Below are 23,939 nucleotides of genomic sequence, written 5' to 3'. Positions count from 1 at the left end.
CTAAATTCTGTTTGTTGATTTTTTTTTTTACATTTTTCGGTAGTTTTTTCGGTTTTGGGTAGAAGTTGAGTACAGATGAGAGTTACAATATGGTAATAAATATATACAGTGTATATCTTTGCATATGTAGAACCAGAGCCAAGACCCTCTTATGTCTTGATATGCACCTGCTGCATAAGGCTGAATTTGGCAACTGAGCTTTAGACACCTGGATCAGGAGAAATCAGCAGCCAACGATCTTGAATGGTCGTAGAAATGAAAACTGAATTTGTATCTGCTTTGTGTGATAGAAGAATATTGTTCTGCCTTCTCTATACTTTACACTGTAATTAGAACCATCAACTGTATCTAACCTGAAATATAAGCTTTCTAAGCATCTGCATTAAAATACAGGGAAGACCAGCAGGTTGCCTAACACTTGTTTTTCCTGTTCAGATCCAGAATTCTCATTAGCATTCAGAAAAAGCCAAATGGCCAAACTCCTTGAGCAAGTCCGTCAACAAACAGAAGAAACTCAAGAGCTCCTCAGGGCAGCTATTTGCCACGAAGACAGTTAATATTTAAGCCAGGTGGCTTATGAAGACTTAACAGATCCAAGAGCCTGGACTTTCAGAGAAGACAACTGTAGTTACAAGTTTTCCTGCTACTCGCATTTTCATCATAGAAAAGAGATGTTCCGATAACAAGAATCGGAGCAGGTCAAAAGACAGTCCCCTTGAACACTTTGGCTGCCTGCTTAAGTGTGCTTGAGGACTACAGCTACATTCCTTCCAACAGTTTGGAAAACACCTGATATGCTTGGGTAGCTTCCCATGGTTTGTTTTTTGTTTCCTCACCTCCCCTCTCCAGAAGAACAGCGCTGTATTCCTGAAGTTTTATTCCCGTAACAGGCCAATTCTACTGAAGAGCCATCTCTCAAGTACACAGGTCACTCCGCGTTCATCCTTGTTTCTGTTCCATGTCCCTTACTTCAGAGCAGGCTCCAGGGATGTGACTTCAGAAAATAATTGAATTAACATGTAGTATAAAGGTAGCAAACCACTAACAGGTTACTACAGGAAGTAACTGCTGAGGCACAACTCAGAAGTTGCAAGAAATTTGTAAGAAACAAGAATAGGACAAGCCTTAAAGCTGGTCCTTGCCTACACTGTAGGCACTGCTCGCCAGCGGAAGAGCAAAGGCACATTGAGGCAGGTAGATGGTGCACAGAGCACGTTCAGAAAGTAGCAGCTACCGTGAAAGATTTGGGCGACATGTGTTTGAATGCTGAAATCTGTATTCTGCAAGTGGTAAATTATTTCCAAAAATACTTGCAACAGGGAAAAAGTGAACATATTTGGCAAAATTAGGAACTGACCTTATATTTTGATATTGATATTTCATTTTAAATGCACAAAAAAGTAGTAATATGTTTAAATTCAACTAATTTTCTTACGTGTACATAGGATACTGAACAACCTCCCCTTCCCTCTCCTCCAGAGGGAAAGAGTCTGTCTCGTAGACCTTTTAGCCAATCTAAACCATATTTTTCCAGGAAAAAAAAAGTAGCACAGACCCTTAAAGCAGCACTAGTTTTTTAATGTAGGTTTTAATTCATAAGAGAATAGTAATCTAATAATCATCATCATCTATTTGTAATCCAGTTCCACCTTTGATCAATACATTTGTTTTTAAATACCAGTATCCTCCTAGAACTCCATATTGAACTGGCTGGAATACTGAAATTTTGGAACCACTCTTAGGGCAAACATCTGCTCCCAGATAGCACAGTTTCTTATGAAAACAGTTCAGAAGAGTTTCCTGTCTTTTGAGGTACTTCGGACCATGGTATAACTCTTACACGCATGTAGAGCTTTAGAGCTGCTATTGGCTACAAACATGGAATAAAAATGAGATTAAAAAAAAATAAAAAAAAATAAAAAAAATCGTTCTGTCAACTAAGAGCTCAACATTATATTTTACTGTGGCCCAAATCTCTAAGCTTAGTTTTGGTGCTTGGGGGAGGTATTTTTGTTAATGATTCGTTTTAATGACTGCAGATTCTCTCCAGTAGTACTGTTTGAAAAAACCCCACACTCAAAAGCCTCTCTGCAGCACAGTAAAAAGACCTGTTAAAAAACAGGTCAGACAGAGACTTCAGGTAAAGCAGTGTGGCATTTTCAATATTCATGTGTGACAGGAATTTTCTTTTGAAATCTCATGTGAAAGACCCACGTGCTCAGCTGTGGGCAGTGGAGCTTATTAAAACAGAGGCCTACAGAGAGCTGAACGACACAGCTAGGAACAAAATCAGAAAATCTCAAACTTCGCGCCACCTGCTTGGGTGACTTTAGATCATTTTCCACAACGAAAATCAGTGCAATATTAAGTAACAACATTAGAATCTGTCCTGTATCTGTATTCTTAGGTATTTCATTACAAATATTATTTCAAGGTTTTAGCAAGAAAGAAAACAACAAAGCATTCTTCATCCGGAATGAGGAGATAAGAGACCTGTGAAACAAGCAAAGCTAGTGAATAACATTGTAACGTACTGAACTAATCTCGCTGAACGTCCCCCCTGTAAGCATTTATGTTGTGCCGTTAAGATGTGAGCAAGGACTGAGTCCTTCCAGAGGCCAGCCTAGCTGCTCTGGGAGGTTTCTGCTCCCTACCTTCAGAACAGCTGTCTGCCGCTTCTGCAATTGCTGCTTCTACCTCACTGAACAGTTAACTGTGCCTTCCCCTAATACAAACAAAAACAGTTGCAAGAGCCGGCAAAGGAGCTGGCCTTCATTTGATACCGTATTTGATGGTCAGGAACAACATTCAACAGAAAAGAAACAATTTTTCCCTGCATTTAAAGAAATGGGCTTAACCAAAGACTTAAAAGTTTCCATCCTTTTCATGTTTTTTAGTTCTGGTTTTTGTTTTGTTTGGTTTTTGGTTTTTTTGCATGTGTTTTGTTTGGTTTTTTTTGTTTTGTTTTGTTTTGTTTTTTTTAATTCATACACCTAGTTCTACTCCCAATTCCCTAGTTTTTTGTTTGCATGTTGGGCCCTTGGCCAGGAGGAAATTTTCTCTCTCATTTGAAGCAAACCTGGAATGAATATAATTATAAATTTGTTTTACTGCAGTCCTGTTCAAAAAACCAACCAACCAAAACACACATGAGAAATGAAGCAGGTTCTTCACCTGTGCTGCAAACAGTGAAGCAAGCGTTCTGAAGTCTCACAAACACCAGATCAGCATAATTTATACCCGAGCCTAAATAGATCAAAATCAACATCATTTAAACCTGAGCCTAAAGGAATCGTCAACTTAAAATTGAAGCAAAATCTTACTGGCTTTTTCTTTGCTCTGTTTCTAGCTGCAAATGAGGCTGTATTAATTTTCTAGTAAAGAGATTAGAGGAAACCTGAAGAAAAGTTTTAAGCAGAGCAGGAGTAGCAAGAAGAGTTTTCCATCACAGATTGACTCCTGCTTCAGCTATGCAAGAAAATGAAAATATAAATAGAAATAAATATTTCAAACAAGTTTTATTTGGTACTTACATGCTATATATAAGTTTAAAGAAAAACTACATACTTTGGACACTTCAAAATATTGTGGCTATGTACACGGAAAACTAAAGAAAGCACAAAAGGAACCCATTTCATTCTACTGTGTCACAAGCTACTATTGAAAGCATTCTGGCTGAATGGCTGTTTTTCCCCTTCCATACATGTTCTGGCAGATGAAGTCTCTTTCATTGCGTTTCCATTGCTTTTATGCCATCTCCTGTATAAGATGAACACTTGGCAGCAGCAGCAAGTAATTTCTTCAAAAAATTCTTCAGCTTTTCTCTCAGAGGATTTCTTCTGCTAGCACAGACTTTCTGCACAGCTTCCTACAGGCCCAGCTCGGCGCTCACTAAAGGCCAGTGCCGGAATCTTAACAGTACGTTCTTTGGTAGCGTGAACTGAAACCCCATAAACCTCCATTTCCCCTAGCCAAGGATCTTCCCACTGACTTCAGTGAGCCATGCATCAAGCCCTGGTTGGCGCTTCAAACTCAAATCAGCTCTACCTGTAACAGCATTGTTTATCGCAGCACAAAAAGGTACAAGATTTTGCAGTTCTGCCCAACAGCAACCAAAAGTGAGGGATGGAACGATGACAGTAGAAATCAGCATCAAACTACAAAGAAAGCAACCTGCATTGCTCCTCTTGTCACTCAAACTGTACTGCTTTATAAAAGTCACACACTACATAAAAAGCACAATGACCATTTCCCCTTTGCTCTGAAACGAGCAAAACCAAAAAAATCTCCAAACAAACCTGCTTCATCATCCAAAAAAATCAAATATTTCAGGTTTCACAGTCTTTAGTCTGATAAGGCAAAGGAAAAGTCTTCCATCATTGGGAACAGCAGCAATTTACAGGACTCAGAACAAGGTATTTCCTCGTGAGTGTGTGCGTATGTGTACACACCTTTTATAGTATTGTGAACATGGATGTAACTAAAAAAAAAATCAAGTTTGCAGTATCATTTTAACACATTTTTCTAATTTATTCAATTAATGATTTATTTCCGTACTGAACAAAATTCATAAATACATCATCTAGGAGAACAATAGGTTTTCCTCTTGTCCATGAAAAAATAGCGCTTTCAAATGTTCACATTTTAAAACCTGCCTCGTTTTGTGTTTTTAGAGAAAATGCGAGAAAATCATAGTGACATCTCAATTTACAGAATGTCCCTGTAGGAATTACATTTACAAGAACCTGATACAGAAGCCTATACTTTGCCCCCATAATTAGAGTTCTCTGCAATAATATTTAAACCAACAGGTTTAAATAAAACACCCCATTAACTCTACTTGTAGAGCAACGAGGTATTCATTTTTCAAGTATTAGAACCACAAAGTGTAAAAGATTCTTTGCCAATTTTACAATTATGCCTTCTAAACCAACACCCACCTTTTAAAAAAAGAATCAGTCCCACCACCCAAATCAGCCCATTGCTTTCAGATTCCAGTGTCTTGTGTCTTAAGGAATGCAGAAATATCCATTTACTAACAGAAAAAGCTTGTTGGAAAAAGCCATATTAAGTAATGCACGTGAAGCATGATTTTTCTAGTGATGAAAGCTATTAGAAAGGTGATCCAAGTCTATTCCCATCATTTCTTCTGCTGGTTTTACTAAAGTCCTTCCAAAAAAGATATTCAAGAAATCTTTAAAAAACTGGAGAGAAAAAATAAAACACTCCTTCATAGCATGGAAGAAACTCCACTGACTGCAGAGATGCTCATATCACCTTTGGTCCTTCAGAAGAAACAATCAGATCACTTCTACAACAGAAGGTATCGAAAGTGACAGGTCAGCAAAGAGCAACAACGCTTACTTCAAAATGCTACGCAATTATGTAATTATTTTCTTGTAAGATGATTTTTCCTTACATTTTCTAGCCACGGAAAGAGAAAGTGGCAGTCCAATTTAGTTTGCTAAATTAGTATTTATTTACCTAACATCCTTTAAAAGTTGTGATGTAATTCAGAAAAACCTCGTGTGTAGCAAACCATCCCTCAATATTAATGTCAGCGAGAACTTGGTGAGGGAAGTACATCCAGAGTTTTTACAAAGGAGGTAGGTACCAGCTCTCCTGCCGCGTGTGCGAATCAGATATTACATGTGCAGAACTGGAACGCAATTGCTGATCGTAAGCCAGGAACAGCAGTTGTCCCTGTTAGCGCTTCTGTTTGAAAGCACAGGGCAAACATTTTCAAGCAACTTCAAATGGCACAAGAGCACAGCGTAACTGAGACCCCCCTCGAACAAAAGATAAGGCCTCGTCATAATTTGCACAGCATCTCTATGTACTTGGCACGTATAGATTTACAGAGAGGAGATACGCTCCTTTCCCCAAATAATATGGTGTTTAAAAACGCTTAAATGAATCAAGTCTCATCAATTTAGAGCTCTAGGTCCTCTGTCAATTACCTCACTTTACAAGCGTTAATGAATCAGGAGAAACCTACCTGCTGTTTGATGTGTTTGAACACTATCTACCTGAGGCAAAAGAGTCCCCTTGTCTTCAAAGGCTAGAATTGGATTCAAAGGAATTTCAGGACTATTGCTTCCGTCATTGTTCATGGCATCCAGCCGGGGTGGTTTAGAACCAATAGGCAGGTTTATGATCTCTTCAAAGTTATCATTCTGCATAGACATTCCATTTTCGTTTGCATTTTTCTCTGGATTGAGATTGCTGAAAGAGAAATGGGTATTTCCTCATAGATCTCATCTAGAACAGGAATTTAGTCGTCCTCAAAGTGATATTACAAATGAGAAAGACTGCATTAATCCAGAGCATTCTTTTAGCCTGTAAAAACAAAACTATGTGCCTACCGCAGTAGAAAAACTGTTTCTGTATACAAGTACTAGATATGCCTTCTCTCAAATCCACGGGATAGTTGTTACCATTTGGCTACTCTGTACCCAGAACTACAGAGCGCTTTATGGACACTGCAGTTCCGAGAAGTGAGGACAATGGGAAGTAGTAAGAAAAATCCCTGCAGCACCACCACTGCTATCTTGAGCCATCCACCTAGTGGAATTTACAGCCTCTAACACCTTTTTGAGCTCTTGTAGCCTTTGCCATACCCTTCCTCTTATTGCAAGTCAATGTAATTGCCCTTAGATAAGACCACTGTCATTTCTGTTATTCCTTGGATCACCTCCAGCCTCTGGGTTTGCAACAGCCTCTTCTACCTGCCACTCAGCCAGAGAAAAAACTCCCATATGAATGCAGATCTCCTTTCAGCCCCTCCTCCCCTACAAGTTCTTAGGCCTGATTTCCAAGGTGCTACCTGACCCTGCAACTCCTCCCGTTGATCATGCCCAAGCCAAAAGAAACACCTCCCAGCATCCCTCACGTCAATCTGTGCTTTCTTTCCTTTTCTATTTCCCAGCTGACAGAGATGGCTTATGAGCGGTACAAGCACAGACGCACTCTCCAGTTACACGTACTCTCCTGAGAAGACGCGTCATCGTGTCACATGGTGTTGCCCCTCTCCTCCTCTCCCAACCCTTTCGTTATGCCCCGTATTGTCAAATCCTGCTGTCTTTGCAGACGGCATGCGCTCTCTTGCCAGAGGGGAGAAACTAAGGTGCTACTTTAGCGAGCAGGATGACAGGAATGGGACCACAAGCTCCTCCAGAAGTACTCAACTGACAGTCAACAATCATGTGATCTTTCATTGGTGCTTCTTAAGGCCCTCAACAGTTAGATCCTGACAGCAGTGAGTGCCTTATTCCCTGTTCAGACCACATCACGACTGTGCGGGTTGTCTGGAAATGCTTCAGCCTCAAAGGCTCAGATGCAATTTTCCTAGATTTAAACTAGGCTATCAATTTCCTCAGGCCATTTCTGAGCAGGTGGCTTGGTTTCACAGGCTAATTTTCTCCTGACAGTACATTTACTAGTCTTAAATCCCCAAATCTGCTTGTAATTGGCATATGATTTATTTTAATTTGCTGGCTTCTTTGGGTGTCTAACTCTTCACAAACAATAACAGAATTGTTTTACAGTACTTCGCAAGAGACAGAAAATAATCATTGCTCTTTTGAAAGTGGCAACGCTTTATCCCAAGCCCAGATTTCCTGTGAGAGTGACAGGCCGGTTTTTATATCAAGCCTTTCCCAGTTTTTTAAAGCACCGCCAGTTCTTTTTCAGAAAGGCATTCCCCCTTTTTTTTTTTTCCATCTGTGGATATGCTGAGCGAATTTCAAAGTGAAAAGTATGTTTCAGTGCACCGAGTTTGAGAGCAGACACAGAAATCCTGCTGGCTGCCTGGGAGAGGTCACAAGTCACATCACCCTTTTGTGCCAGAGATGCACATCTGTAAGATGAGGAGCAGAATCTGTGAAATGCTTTAGGACTAATAAAACCTGCTCTATAATGTATGGTTATTAAGTTGTTATTCCTTACAAGGCATCCTATTACTTCCCCATCTACTACCACTAACCTTACCAGAGCTAGGATAACGCGGCAAGTTTGATGGATGGGGTAAGAAAGAGGGGGGAAGAGAGCAACTGCTCATTCATAGGGGAGCAAGCTTAGAAGAAATAAAGGGAAAAACAGAACTGTGGAATTAATTCTACTGGACATCTTGGAGGCCATAAGCTCAAAAGATTAGACAAATTCCTAGGAGATTGGTAAACCCTCCAGCTTCTGGTAATTAGCAGCTTAGGGACTACTTGAACCTATGGTTGCATTTGGACCACAATACTTTAGGTAACTCTTCATTGACCAGAGGATCTCCTGGTACTCACCTTTTTTTCCTTTACACTCTCTCCCTAAGTGACTGCTACAGGCCATTAAAGCAAAGAACACAAAGAAGTAATGGATTTTTGATCTGCTACAGCCATTCTTACTGTCTTACGTTACATTCCTAGCAATGTCTAGGTATCCAGCACACTGGAGATATCCTTTTCAGGCATACAATATTGCACGTCTGTCTCTAAGAAATGGATAATTTTGGCATTTTAACATATTCCATAAGGGTGCTTGTGGCAAGACACCTATATAATAAAAAAATATAAAAATTAAAAAAAAAGCTGCCTGAGTTATTCAGAGTGCACTTCCAAACATAACAGTCTTGCAAGCACCTGAAGGACAGCATTATGGTAGCTGAAAAAAAAAAAAAAGCATCTGCGCAGCTTTGCATTTTGAACTGGCCGCATCAATACTAACAGGACAGACTAGAGGAAGTTGAGAGAAGAGCAGCTAATGTAATTAAAGGAACTGCAACATCCAAAAAGTTAAAAGTGACTGAATATTACATCTCATGTAGATAATTTTAGCTAAAGCTCTGTGTAAACATAATCTATATGTAAAGAGTTTGAAGGGAGTAAAGAAAAAAGACCAGAATTTAGTATATCTGTCTTTCTGATCACCCATCTGAAATCTACACTGAGTAAGAAAAAAAAATAATACTGATTTGTAGGCCTTTGAAATGTGCCAGAATACTACCACGCCGCACCCGCTATTCCTGACCTGAAAGACAATGTCATGACTTTAGCAGAGATGTCACAGACAGATATTAACAGGGAAATGGACCCCAGACTTTTGGATGATTTAAATAAAGCCGTGTTCATGTTTAATCTGCTGAGACAACAGCACTGAAATCAGTCAGCAATGAGGAGCTGGAGGCCTAAAAAAGGGAAGGCGGCGCTAAAGCAAATTACGAGTGTGCTGTCCTACAGACCGAGCAATGAACACTACATAAGAATTTGAACTCAGTAACATTCTTTTCCAGGGACAAGATATTGAGACAATCACCTTGTCTAACTGTATATTTCTAACAACTGGTTACCTAATCTATCCAACCCAGCTCCCTTTACAGGGGGATGGAGACACAGATGCGGTGAACCGCTCTCACTGAGGCCCACTGCAGGCATTTATAGAACGCAGCACAGGGGGGGAAAAAAAATAGGGGGAATTACAGGATAAGAATAAGTATCATAAGAAAAATAACGTCAAAACAAACCACTGTACTGAAATAACTTTCTGAGAAGTAGCAGGCAGGATCTAACTTGAGTAAAGAATTAGAAAGCAGAGGAGAAGCAGTAATCTGCAAGTGGGAGATGGATTAGGCAGCTGTACTGGTTATCCAGCTCCTGTCATTGTCTTTCTTCCAGGATTCTACTGTTCGGTAAAGAGTCCAGAAAAAAACCTTGTTGGAATCTTTTATAATTTACAACAGTTTGAAAATACTTTAACATTACATCGTATTTTCAAACTACTGTTTCATATTCATTTTTGCCATTTGTTGGAAAAAAAACAACCCAGAATCTAGCCAGAAGCTAGCATACTGTTAAAAACATTGTAGCATCCATGAACTACCAGTTTTATTGGTAACTGTAGACACTTGACTAACTGGAAAATCTCCATGGTACGCTCCATTTTAAAATATATTTAGTGTTGCCCTTTCCATCATACTACACCTGGATAAGAAGTGTCTCCATTTAAGTTCAATTGTGGGTCTTCTCACCGCAGACTTACAGGTCAGATATAAGGTCACTCCCAACAATTCACTATTCTTCATTAGCATTCAAGCATGAAATTGTTTAACCCAATTTACTTGTGGAGAAGATACTCAGAGCAAGCATAGGTGGCAAAATCAGAACCCTTGCATCACCACGTAGAACTACATACCACAAAAAATCATGTTCATGTTCAGACATGTCATTTTAACTCAGGCAACTATGAAAAAATAAATTGTTTTTATGAACCGAGAACTCCTGTAAGATCTATTTGAAAACCTTGAGTGCTAACATGGTAAACCAGCTCAATTCACATGCAAATATATCTGTTTTTTTTTCTTTCACGATGCAAAGTGCAGAAGCTTTAAGCCTAACAAAAACTGATTAAAATTGATTAAAAAAAATTTATTTATTTAAATCACAGGAGTAGGAATACCAATAAAAATTCTGACAAACTTATTAGGTGGGATAGATGATTGTGTCAACCTATCATCTGCAACAAATGTTTATTAATAAAACTAATAATTGTTGACAATAGATAATGGTAAATAATGCAGCAGATCACAGCCTTTTCATTAGGGCCTATGAAGATCAATTGTCATGATCTTCATGCTAATGAAGTTCCAGCACAACAATGAGATCTGCATTGCTGATCAAAAGCAGCAACAGAGAATGGTGAAATATTTAAATCAATTGCCCTAGGTCCACCAGAATTCTTTCCATTTTTCTCAGTTGCGTTGTATTCGTGACCATGGAAGCAAGCGTGCTATTTCCAACTGAATCCCTGCCACAGAGCCGACATGGGATGGATGACGTGACGGGGGGGAACAGGGATGAAGGTTCAGCACAGTAAGCAGTCGGGCAACTTCCTACTGAGCCCCCCAGAGTAGAACTCCTTAACTTCACACAAACCTCTAGTAGGCTTCCGAGTCATCCTCCTTCAACGCTACTGGTGCAAGGGACGGAGCACCTGCAGTGTCTGGGGAGTGACCCCAAATACAGGTATTCTGGGTTTGGTTGAACACCAACCACTGGTCCTGTTCAAAGACACGCATTCAGGCTAGACCCCAGGGCTGTACAAAACAGACTCACTGACCCAATGAAACTTCCCACACTGTAAGAGGAGAACAAGACCGACTGTTGCTCTAGGCCTCCTCTCCTTTACTCCCTCCTCTGGCCTGTACAAGCATATGCCACAAGTTCCCCACGAGTTCAGAAAATCTGGTCAGAAATTGAACTATCTGGTCAGAAATCTGAACTATCTTTCCCTTAAAACATGCTCAAGTCTTTTCCAGACAAAACCCAAATCTTTCTTGGGACTGGAGTGAGGTGCTCACACAAGAGACCACCTCCACCTGTTGCTGTTTTGTGTGCTACGATATCAGGTACATCTAGATGCCAGACAACCACAGCACGTGAGATGCAGTAGCAGCGGTGTTGGCACCTGGGGCTTTCACTACATGTTAAAATCTAAAAGCTACGTATTTCGTACAACAGGTTTTCAGTCTAGCGGGGCTAAGTTTACATTGGGATGCTATTAAGCACTTCAGCCTTTGCCTTCCCCGTCAGCGTGGATGTCCCTCTAAAGTAGAGTCCCTCCACACCCAAACTTGGCACACCAGCTTCCCCTGCCACAGCCTTATACACACTTCCTACTTTTGTCGCTCTTCTTCAGTCTCATTTATTCATTCTTCACTTTGTCCATTCCAAGGTTCCTTCCACACGGATTCTAATGCTACATGACAGCATTCATTAGCGCGGCACATTTTGTATTACAAACATCAAGGTGCATGTAAGGCTGCGAGTGATTAACATTTAATAGCTGCCCGAGACAATTATGAGGCAGCTCTGTGCAGCTCATCCAGTGCAGCTCAGTACTCAGTGTCACTGACAGACCTTCTCTCAGCAGGAGCATCCTTGTCAGCATGACAGCAGACTAAGATCCCCCAGGCATACGGAGGGACCGAGAGAGGGCAAATTCCTCCGTCAATTAGTGCCAATCACACCCTGAAGCATACCGCCCATTACAGACTGCATGACGGCTTCCCACATTCAAGTTTTTCCCTGCATATTCTGGCACTACCTGCATAAAACATGAAAGGACTAAGGGATTATTTGGCTTTCTGCATTACTAAAATGGAAATAACTGACAGCTCATGCTTATGTAAAAGACTTCACTCGGTTCAACACCGAGGTTTCAAGCATTTCAACAATTTCTCAAAGTCTGAGTGACTTGCTTCATGGCTACAGAGAGCTCCCAATGTTAAATATCTGCCTCCCCAAATTCTCCTTATAGAGGACAAAGATTTTTTTTTTTTTTAATGCAAAGCCAAAAATGAGTGGCTTTTTGTCTCACATGAGGGACTTTCGCTTAGTAAACAAGACTTCCTAATGCTTCAAGCAGTTCAGAAATCCAAACATCTAGGCTGAGAGCAAGGTGTTCATTATTCCAAACAAGAAAATTGGCACTGCAAATCCAGAGTGGTTTTTATGAAGCTTAATTCCTGGAAAGGAACAGAAAAAAATTGCCCTCTCCATTAAGTTTCAATTTACATAATAATTGCTGGCAAGCAACAAATTGTTCGAAACACTGCAAAGAACTTGCTGTATTTTTACAAAATTCTTCCCTATCAGTTGGCAAAAGTGCTAAGTGAAAGATGAACACAGGATAAGATAAAAATAAACGGGAAACAAGACAAATTGACCAGCTGTATCTCGTTTTAGTTAATGACTACATGGATCTGAAAACAATTTACTACTCTAGTAACCCTCATCCCCTAAACGCCCTCCAATACCTAGCAGTCTTCTTACCTGTCCATATTTACGGGGGGTTGATGTGAAACAATCACACGCGTGCAGGTGACGGGTTGCCCGTTGTGCGGAGGCGGCGCTGCCTGCTGAAGCTGAGGCCCTCCTGCAGGTTCCAGGGGAGACGCAGGACTGGTTAGGACTAGAGACAGAAAACAGGTTTTCATAAAACTAAGCCACACCATCAACCTGCAGATTAGGATAAAACATTTCCTACAACAGACAGCACAGTCAAGGCAAGCTACAGTTTTAAAAAATAGAGCTCCCACACACCCCTCCTTCCCCCACCGGGCCTCCTTTGTCAAGGTTTTGAGCACACAAGCCCTGTTTCGGGTCTGAAGTAAATGCCAGAGATTTAAAAGATATAGCTTTACAGACAAGAATAAAGATTTTACAGTGATATACACTATGCCAAGACGTAAGCCAGTGGTCAAAACAGGCTGATCTCTGACAGGGTATTATGCTGGTACTTTTCAAGCAGCAATAGAGAATGGAATAGCAGAACACTGGGACACATCATCAGTTCCATACACTGGTCTTTCTTGGTTCCTATGTTGATCACTGGCTGTAACCCAAAAGGAAATCAAGAGGAAAAAAACTCCATGGGAAGGATACTTCTTTCAACAAGTACTAAATCACTATTATAGATGATGTAAAGAGCAATAAAAAAGTAGAGTATCCTTGTGCCTCATCCAAAGACCGTATGATAGATATTACTGGCCTGTCTTGGGATGTTCTCTTAAAGTACTACAGCCTCCTGCGTTGTACCTACAGTCACACTAATTCACATACAGCTCACTAAAAGGAAGCAATTGCACCCCACCCATACTAGCATCTGTTACCATAATCACAAGGATAATTTAGGATTCATTGGCTTGTTACCCAAAACCTCATCTGAGGAGACTCTCCTTCAGCCGCTCTTGTTTTGCTATGCTCAAAATGCTTGGGCTGAAGTCTTTTACACCAAGTGTCTTAGTCTGATCTTTGGCAAGCTTTTACACAAAAGGTGTTAGCAATACAGGTTTTGGTGCTTCTGCAAGTGGACTAAGAGGAGAATACATTGGCTTTAACGTTTAAAAGAGAAAAGCAGAAGAAAGTTGTTCTGCTTTGGAAAGGGAGAGTTATCTTCTATTTTGAAGCAGAGGCCAAACAAATGACAAAAAGGCGATGGATTTTGTTTCATTGTGTGATTTGACCATTCCCACAAAGGTCTTCTCATATTTTGCCAAACAGTCAGACTGAAAAAAAGGAGAAAAGTCACCATTTGTATATAATCAGAAGTCTGCTAGAGCATAATATGTAAAGTTAGATTTGGCTGAAATATGCCCATTCATTCATACCTTTAACTCAATAGCACATCTAGATAAAGCAAAGCCAAACAGTAGAGCAGTCCTGAAGGTGACAGCAGTTTTCTCTTTATCCAGTCACTCAAGGACTCCAGCTTTCCCTTGGGCTTGGGGAAATGGAGGTCCAAATTCTCATATGGCTTAGGAAACTGTCTTCTACCTCGGGCAGGAAAGCGCTAGCCACAGGTCATAGAGCCATTTATAGTTTCAAGAACTGTTTAAGTGGCTTATAGCACCTTCCACAGTGCTATAACTCCCACCCCCCGCAACGCCCCGAGACATGTAAACAAATAGCTTCCAAACAGATGTAATGAAATCTGTGTCAAAACGTTCCCTGGCAGTGCTAATTACAGCATTCACTTTGAACATTAAAAAAAAAAAAAAAGGCAGTACGTGCCGCCAGTGCTGTTATTTGTCTCCTACGTTACCCTACGTTACTCAACTCGAAGACAAAAGAGAAATGTGTTATGCTACAATAGGATAAGCCACTTGATAGCTTGATTTCTGTATCTTTAAATACTGCTAATTCTTACTTGATGATTGTTGAATATGAGCTACATTTTATTTTGCTTCCTTCATTGTAAGTATTGAAATCTTATACAAAACTACCTAAAATGACCAGAAAAAAAAAATAAATATAAAGGTAACAGAACAGGAGGGAAGAACAAGAGTGTGGACGTGACAGGGAGACTCTAAGCTTTTGTAGGAGCTGAATTTTGAAAGAAACAGAAATTAAGACCAAGTGAATAAGGCAGCAGGTGTGGAAGAGAAATCACAGGGAGATGTTTGGATAACAAACAGTTTGGTTTTGTGACTGAGATCAAATAACCCTTTAAGGAAATGGAGTAAGTCTGCAACAACCGCATCTGTAATACTATGCAAAAGAAACTATAAAATCAGTTTCTTTTGTGATCAGAATTAGAAAACAATTTGTTTCTTTTCACTTAATTACACTTTGTAAGCAACTCCCTCTCGTTAAACAATGTGACAAAGTTGCTAAAACAGCTGACTCATTTAGTAATGGCTAACTACCTACACGGAAAGGCCAAGTAATGTTTGCTAAGACTTCAGTTATACTCCTCTCATGGTTTTCTTTACTGCAGTTAGTGTGCCAAGTTTCAGAACTGTATCTCAAATCATTGTGCTTAGTAGGCATTTATTCACCAGCTGCGCTCAGGGCACAGTTAAACACAATACCTGCTTCTCCAGTAATATTTGCCTTTGATATATGTCCATTCTGCTGGTCATTGGGTTTCTACAAAGGAAGCACAGCTTTGTAAATTAAGAATGGCACTAAAGTGAAACATGCCCAATATTTACACACGTTAAGTAGCAGCACTGACCTTATCCACAGCTTCTACACGCCTCGTTCTCTTCATGATCTCTTCAAGCCTCTACAATGAAATGTAAAGGGGTAAAATAATGTTTGCCAGCATTAGTTTAAAAATCTCTCTCCCAAACCACAACTGTTTGTCATTTATCAGTTGCATCTGTTTATTGCAAAAAGATGAATTATTTATTCCTGTTGGCAATATTCCCTTCACTTTCACATCAGGCTACACAGATGAAGACCGCAGCTTTTCTGAGCCACATTTATATCATGGATAACTTTCTACAGCTGAGGTGGAAGCAAATTGCCAAGGCAAAACTAATTACAGTTTCTCTGCATGTACTGAGTTACCTTCTTCCTTTCCAAGCGCTCTTGCTCTTCTCTTTGGAAATGCTTTTCGCGTTCTAATCGAATCCGCTCTGCCTCTTCCCTTAGGCGAGCTTCCTCTTCTTTCTGAGTTGATGGTAAAAGAAAAAGTAGTGAAGAATAATTTAATATTTAAGGACAGATTTATACGATATCTGCTTAACTATGCATATCTACAACACCCTGAAAAGACTCTTTTAGGGTCTACAAGTCACCAACGATCTTTTCAGACTGAATTGCATGTTTCTTGATTAATCTCCATGTTTTGCATATCATTAAGAGATGTGTAACTAAACAACAGACATCATATTTTGTTCTGTGCCTTTTCTGAGGCATGTGGATGAAGGCACACCAGATGATAAACAAGGAATACATTTCCTAACCTTCACCATTAAAACAGCAGCCAGGAAAGTATTCAAGAGATTCATGTTTTGAGTGGTGGATGTTTTTGAGAGTCAAACAAAAGCAGCAGAATGCTTTATTTGGCCAATAGAGTCATTGCTTAATGAGATCAAGAGCAAACAGCCACAAGTATATTTGCACAAGCATTCCATTCCATTCCTAATTAAATGTAACCTTGTCTGGAATATACCGTAGAGAGGCTGGGCTCCCTGACAGTGACAGTGCTGTATGATGGAACTGCTACAACAGTTCATTTGTTAAGGCTGTAACATCCAAAAAAACCTGGCCATGCATTATTTGAGTGCTAAACTGGGGATGTACCCCAGTTTAGCATTTCAAAGAAAGCAGCATACATCTGAAAAAATAAACTGTATCTTCTAAGCTATATTCACTAACACAATCCTTTAAACATTTATTTTCAGAAGCATACATGCAATTATATACCAGAAGAAAAAAACCCAACAAACTAATGTCTACAAGGCAGACTGAAGTGCTGAATTTGGGGGTGAGAAAGTGAGTGCAAAAAGAGCATGTGCGAGAAGAGAAGACTACTATCCAAAATGCTTACCACAGGCACTGCTGAAGCCAGTAAAGCAACATTACGCCCACCAAAAATGAGAGCACTTGAAAAATTGTATTTTGATTTATTTACTTTCATGTCTTTTGAGTAGCTGCTCTGATTTCAGGACTGCAGCAGGTAAAGGTTCTCCTTGGCTTGATTAAAGGGATCAAAACCCACCCCTTCCCACTAGCCCCACACAAAAGCAATATTTGGCATAGGATTAGAAGTCAGCAGTGCTATGTCTCCAATACTCTGAATAGTTAGTTATCTTGGCATCTGGACTTTCTAGAACTGTGGGGACAAAGAGTTCTCTGGTATAACATCACGCATTAAAATCCCCCAATACAACTCTATTGATTTTTTCATCACAATTTATCAGAAACAGGAAAGGATTTGTTCTAAATAAATGAATTCTACAAGGGAAAACCAAAACAAAACAAAACTCAACTCCCTACCACATGTTTTTGCTGAAAAGAAATATCTTTGCTCTTTGAACCACTCTATGGAATGAACTCTGCCACAACCCTATTCACTTTATACATAGCACTGAAATTTTAGATATCCCTCTAATCTAGGTGCTGCATAAGAGGTGTTGCTTCACCCATTTTGCTGCCAACCAGACCGGCATAGAAATTCCAGGAGGGCACCATACTTGTTTCTGAATGCGCTCCATCTCTTCTTTTTCCTTCTGTTCTCTCTCTTCTGCCTGTCGGCGCAGCCGTTCTTCCTTTTCCCGCTCCTCTTCTGCATTCCTTCGTTTTTTTTCCGCTTCCTGCCTGCGAGCTTCTTCCTCTTCTCGGCGAGCTCTTTCTTCAGCTATCCTCTGTGACAGCTCCTCCTTCTTTTGCCTGCAATCATGAAATGAGCACAAGAAAAATAAATTAAAAAAGGATGGAAAAACCCCAAATCACCAGATTCCTGACCTAAGAGACCAGCACTGCAGAACACCTGGATAAAGATTGCACTGCTCTCCCATTCATATAAGCATCAAAACAGCGGAACTGGGTCAAGCCAAGTTGTCTGTTCTGCTTCCAGCAGAGGCCAAAGGTGAAGCCCTACGGAACATAACAACTTTGCAAGGCAATACCAATACTTCTCCAGCATACGCCTGGCTTCCACTGATCTATGACTTGGGTACTTTCTGAATCAGAAACAGTATCATTGACTTTAATGCATCTTGCAAAACACTTCTTTTTGTAATTTGATTTGATCATATTTTGAAATAGCATACATTTTCAGTGCCTACCTTATCTTGTGGCAATAACTTCTGGATTTCAAAAAAAAGTACCTAATTTGGCTCATTTTTGAATGTTACCTCCTAACCTTACTCAATACCCCGTCATCCTTCTGTTATGGGAGTGAATAACTTTTCCCCTTCACCTTTGATGTTACCCAAATTATTTAGGACTCTGCAGTTCAGCATATCCCCACTCAGAAGTCGAGGGCAGATGGTCTTCCCAGCTGAAGAATCCTCACCCGTTTAGCAGATTTTCATATGGGAGCTGTTCTGTACTTGCGATCTTCCTTGATGTCTGCAGTTATTTTCCCAGTTTTACTGAATTTACTATCTCAAAATATATAAAACTCAACATTCAAGAAACGGATTCATGTTGGATAGTTCAGAATGATATTTTCATTTTGTTCTCCTTTTCCAGTAACTCATAACAGTTAATTTATCTTGTTGACCATGACTCACCTGATACTTTCATACACTCAATTCCAAACAAGATTTCTTCCCTCAGAAATAATTACCCCAGAGACCACCACCACATAAATTGTTAGGATTATTTCCTTATATGCAGTCCTTTATGCTTAGCAGTATTGCAATTCAGCTTCCATTTTGTATTTCAGCAATACAAGATACATCTGAAACTTCACAACTGCGTTATCTCACCGAAGCCCAGCATTATATCACCAGCCACAACTCCTTTCAAGTTCATTTATGAAAGCGCTGAGCAGAGACTGAAAACTCCTTTCAGTGTGAAAGCTGATTATTCTTTACCTTTTGTTTTCGATCTTTCGGTCCTACTATTTATTCACCATGTTACTCTTATGCCACAGCAGCTTGTTTTCTTTACAACCCTTTCTGAGAGGGACCATGTTGTGAACCTTTTGGAAAGCCAGGCTATTTTAACTAGCTCTGCCTTGTTCCTATGTTCACGGTATTGTTAAAGAACTCCAACAAATTGCAGAGCCATGGCATCCCTCTTAAAAGATGTTCAACTTGTGTTATAGCGACAGTCGTAAGCATCCAGATGGGCTACTCATTTTCTAGTAGAAAATGAGATGCAGCATCAGTTACCCTCCCAAATTGTTGGGGGTCTCGATTTTAAATGAGAAAACAAACCACCCCTGGTAGGGATCTTACAATTCAAAGCAAGAGACATTGTCCCATATCACAAAGTTGAAAACGTCTGACCAGAGTTCTCTAGCTGGAATAAACAAGTATAGCTTTGTTAATCTCTAAACAATGAATCATCACAGCAAGAATTTGCTCCCTCCTCCTGTCCTATTTTAAAGCACTACTTGGGATAAGTTTTAACCTTACAGATCTGCTTAGGTACGTATGTATTGGTCCTATATAAAAATCGCAGCAGAAAGATTTGTTTTCGGGGAGGAACTTTTGGGGAAGTGCCTCCTGCACTTCAGTACTGTGCTTCATGTATCACAATATAACAACAAAATATACACAAGAAGCTGCTAGGAAGCTGCTAAAAACATATCTTCTCCACTCCAGAGGTCTAGAATCACCTTTCAAGCTCTTCTCTCTCCCTCCTTTCTTGCTCCTCCCGTTCCCGCTGCTCACGGGCAAGGCGCCTCTTCTCAGTCAGCAGCCTTGTTGCTTCTTCAGGGTCAGTTGTACCTGCAGAGGTCTTTGTGGGGGCTGGAGAAAGAGCTGGTGGAGCAGGAGATAGGGATGGGCTGGCTGCTAAAACAGAAGGGAAGGAAAACTAGTTTGTACAGACACAGAAGCCAAGATGACACTCTTGAAAGGAACAGAAAATAGTTCCAAATACTCTGTAAAATATTTTCAAGCTTATGTGGTTTTATAAACGATTCAGAGGAGGAACACAATTCTGGATTCTAGGGGTTCATATTCCTTAAGGGAAGTTTGTTTTTACAGGATATGTGAAAACAGCTGAATTGAAAGGTTAAGCCAACTTTTCTGACAAAAGAATAAACGCTGACAGGTGCTCAGCAGGAGTTATGCTCACTCAGCAAGTCCCTACCATCACATCTTAAGTTTGCCCAATTCTATTCAGAGAGCAGAAGTGAAACACTGCAATATTGTATTTTCTTTGTCTGATAGCCTACATCTGAAGAGCAGAGCCAGACTTTTTGGTGACAGGTCAGTCACTTTTGGTGACTTCATGATCTCAACCATCAACTGTCTGAAGTGATCTGCAATAACTGTAGGACACCAACCTGTGGCAACTCATGAGACCAGAACACAGCTTCTTAACAAGCTTTGCCCCTACTGGTGAACTATGGTTTATGTTCAAATTAAGATTTGAATAGTGCCATCGTATAAATTCTTTACCCAGGCCCAGCTTTGGCCACCTGGTAGAGAAGGTATTACAAGTTTTTCTCAAGTAAAACACGTTCACATTTTTGTAAGTTTGCCTTGCATTTTCTAGCACAGGCACAGAGTGCCTCAAGTTCACTTTTTGCTAGAGGCCAGGGACCATTACCAACACACAAGCTAACTGAAGGGAGCGTTCCCAGGGTAATCACAGCTGGTAATGCAGGCAAACATGGATAGGGAAGACTTTGAACTGTTAATGGAATCAGATTCCAATCCTGGGAAGGTAGATGTAAAATAAGTCATCAGGAACAGGAGATGATTTTAAATCTACATTTAGAATCTACATCCTGATAAATCTACATAAATCTACATCCAGAGCATCTTCAGGAGATGATTTTAAATCTATATTTCTAGTCACCCTTTTGGATGTTACAGCATGTTCCTCACCTCACTAACAACTTCGTAGAGAGGTTTCCTCCCCACTTCCCCCCTCCTACACCCCATCATGTACACAGACTCAAGTTCACCTACTTTGTCTGTGCTGAATGCTCACATCCGCTGACCTCTCTGCTGTCTTCTTCTGTCAAGTAAAAACTATGCAGGTCTTTCTATAACTGCTTCAGGGCTTTCACCTTGAATTCAAACGATACATGTACACCAGTAATTTAAAGAGTGCCAGGGCCTGTTCTCTAGCCCTGGGGGAAGCTGGCACAGTTTAGCCTCAGCCAGAGGCCTCTCTCACATTACCAAAACAGGTATTCAGTCCACCCCTAGGGAACAGTCCAGGCCTGGGCTAATCTCCAAGACACAGCTGGGAACACAGAAAGTTCTGAGATGGTCAAATATAAAAAGGTATGTCATTTGATCACTACAGATCTTGGGAGCCCTGTAGAGCTATGCTCTTAGTAGCCTTGGGGACAGAAGGTAAGAAAATGTGAGGCCACAATTACAACCTGGTTTAGAAACATACCAGAGAGCCTTTGTAAGAGTTAAACAGTGTAAATGACAGAGTTCCTGCACCTCAGCCCTTTTTAATTTACTAACATGGACCAAGGCAGGGCGGTCACTCTTGAAGGGAGCACAGCTTTGTGCTCAGGTGCTGAAGCTGGCCAGTGGAACAAGTAGCTGTTTAACGCACACCTGCCCTGCTGTCAGCAAAGATGACAACATCTTGCACAGGCACACCCAAAATACCTTTAAAACTTCATTGGCATCCATAAAGTCATGTGAGATTTGCCTGAAAAAGCTTGAATAGCTCCATCAGTGGCCATTACTTGCTGACCTCCTGGAGGAGTTACCTCCTAGCAGGCAGCTGAGCCAGGCAGGTGAAAGGCAAGTTCAGTCAACTGGCAGAAATCAGCTATGTTCACCTGCAACAGAGACCTAGGAGACATCAGCAATGTCCAAATGCTGCACTCGCCCCTCTCTAAATTCTTGCATTCAACCAGTGGCTAAGTTTTGGCACTTTGAGCCTCCATCAGCAGTACAAAAGCTGTCCTCTAACCTCACACACAAAATGCTTAGCCTGAGGTCTCAATCTTTGGTCCCGATCGTCACTTCCTCCGCTTTAGCAAAAGACATCCAATTTGAAGTGCTGCTCACCACTTTGACTATAGTATCCTTTGCTTTCCCCACTCTCCACTACTTGTTGCTTTGCTGTGAATACAGACTACTTCACTTTTGAATATCTTTATCACACATAACCCATTTCCATACTAAGTGATCTTGTCACAAACTCAAGTATTGACTGACTCTGCAAAGAAATCAAGCCTCTCTTCCTCCTGAGCTAAACTGTCAAATAAGCATGATGATGTTCCTCTGGTCCGCACCTTGTACTGGGGAACTACAACTTGTAAACATTTGCAAAGTTATCTCCGTGGTATCCTCAAAATCCTTTTAAAAGGAAGCTTTCTCCTTAAGAGGAAGCAGGCAAAAGGTTATCAGAAGAGCAGTGAAGACACATGCTAACATGGCAATTAGCGCGTATCTTCTTCACATGCCCATGGCCAACAGGTGCATCCATTTATTATAGTGAATCTCTACATTTTTGTGTGGTTGCACCTTGTGTGGTAGGACCTGGGCATCAGGCTGGCACTACTGTAACAGAACTTATTAGTACAAAAGAAATCAATTCACATCAGGTCTTCTCACAGAAGAACAACCCCCAACTACACATCTTGCAGTTAAATGCAGGATTATTAATACTTAAAACTGTTTTCTGAAGGACAATCACTCACTGGGGAATCTAGGTCTTTTAAATTCAGAGTCCTAAGTAATCCGTCCTGGGAATCCTAGTGGTCACAATGGCCATTCTGTCCCATCTGCGAGACAGACAGCTTATGCCATATTTAAAATGGACGAAAACCTCTGCTAGAACACTTACATTTTTCATTTTCAGATTTACCTTTTGCCCTTCCTATGCTTTATGATCATTGCTTTATTTTGTGTGTACATCCTTTTTTGCCTTGCTGCTTTCCATGGTTGGTGTGGGGTTTTTTTGTTTGTTGGGTAATATTTTTTTTAAAATAACTCGTTTTCCCTGAAAAGTGTTGCCTATTCCTCGTTACTCTTCTCCTTGATTCTCCTCCGCATTTCACTTTATCCTGGTAATCTCTCCCATGGTGTGGTACTCTTGCAGTATTACAGGTAAGCTGCTCGTGTTATCAGCACAACTGTACTGTGTATGTCTACTAGAGTTATACATTCTCACTGCTCACACTACCTTATGCGATGGCTTCCTGTACCATTAGTCTTCAGATCATTATTATTCTACTTCAACAGTTTGAAAAGAAGCTGTGTTGTGATGTGGGGGGACAAAATCCCAGTCTGAAAGGGCAGAAAAGGGGCTGTGAAGCTCCACCGCGGGAGGCAGGTCTGCCTGTTGACTGTTACAAGCAGGAGGGCTTTGACCTGTTTACAGTTTCCTCATAACGCACATACATCTGCAGGAACATTCTGAAAAATTTAGACTAACACTTGACAGAAAACTACTGAAAGATACACTGTTTCAGAGAAAGACAGGGAAAGAACATAAGAGATGCTCGGACATTCCTTAACCTAAAGGAGAACCTCTCCTTACCTTGAGCGAGCTCTTCCTGGACAGTGAGCTCTTCCTGACTTGCAGATTCTCCAGCACCTGCTGAAGTTCCTTTACTCTCTTCTGTCCTCTCTTCATTGACCTTTTCAGCTTCCTTTTCTGGTCTTTTTTTCTCACTCTCTGGTTTGATCTCTTTTTTGACTGGCCGGATGTTGCCAGGAGAAGGAGGACGTGCCTGAGCAGAGGAAACTTTGGAGGAACCAGGTGGGGAAGTTATCTGCTTGGGTGTGCCAGGCAAAAAAGGCAAAGACTTTGATGCATGCCTGTGTAATCACAAAGAGCGACAATCACTATCAGCCACGGTCTGCTGGACACAACCTACCGATCACCTCTGCAACTACAACAGCCAAAAATAAAATAACTTCTTTATTTCTCTGCTATCAAGCAGGACTGCTGGAGCAACCGATTAGCTTTCGTGCAAAATGCTTCTCTTTGCAACCCTCCAGATGCGTGAGCCCAGACAAGAGGGAAGAAACCAGGTAACTTCCTCCTCCTTCC

At 40.7% G+C, this 23,939-nt stretch overlaps 2 protein-coding genes across 11 annotated transcripts in view; one reads left to right on the top strand and one right to left on the bottom strand.

Annotated features, from left to right (window-relative positions):
• LOC134513206 (uncharacterized) overlaps positions 1-3,370 on the top strand; it is a 28,608-nt gene extending 25,238 nt beyond the window's left edge. For all 4 annotated transcript variants that reach the window (XM_063329518.1, XM_063329517.1, XM_063329515.1 and 1 more), the window contains exon 14: positions 436-3,370. In XM_063329518.1, coding sequence (XP_063185588.1) covers positions 436-557 — 122 coding nt within the window. In that variant the 3' untranslated portion in view covers positions 558-3,370. The remainder of the gene's footprint in view (positions 1-435) is intronic.
• Positions 3,371-3,574: 204 nt separating this feature from the next.
• MAP7 (microtubule associated protein 7) overlaps positions 3,575-23,939 on the bottom strand; it is a 120,436-nt gene continuing 100,071 nt past the window's right edge. For 2 of the 7 annotated variants that reach the window (XM_063329510.1, XM_063329512.1), the window contains 8 exons: positions 23,424-23,704; positions 19,570-19,747; positions 17,471-17,666; positions 15,840-15,941; positions 15,502-15,552; positions 15,356-15,413; positions 12,816-12,954; positions 3,576-6,225 (listed from right to left, as the gene is read on the bottom strand). In XM_063329510.1, the coding sequence (XP_063185580.1) occupies positions 5,976-6,225; positions 12,816-12,954; positions 15,356-15,413; positions 15,502-15,552; positions 15,840-15,941; positions 17,471-17,666; positions 19,570-19,747; positions 23,424-23,704 (1,255 nt within the window). In that variant the 3' untranslated portion in view covers positions 3,576-5,975. Of the gene's footprint in view, positions 6,226-12,815; positions 12,955-15,355; positions 15,414-15,501; positions 15,553-15,839; positions 15,942-17,470; positions 17,667-19,569; positions 19,748-23,423; positions 23,705-23,939 lie in introns of all 7 variants that reach the window. The other 5 variants (XM_063329509.1, XM_063329513.1, XM_063329508.1 and 2 more) reach the window with 5 other exon arrangements.

The sequence above is a fragment of the Chroicocephalus ridibundus genome, chromosome 3 (genome assembly GCF_963924245.1).
Source record: "Chroicocephalus ridibundus chromosome 3, bChrRid1.1, whole genome shotgun sequence".
NCBI classification, from domain to species: domain Eukaryota; kingdom Metazoa; phylum Chordata; class Aves; order Charadriiformes; family Laridae; genus Chroicocephalus; species Chroicocephalus ridibundus.
This window is presented reverse-complemented; position numbering and strand designations above follow the sequence as displayed.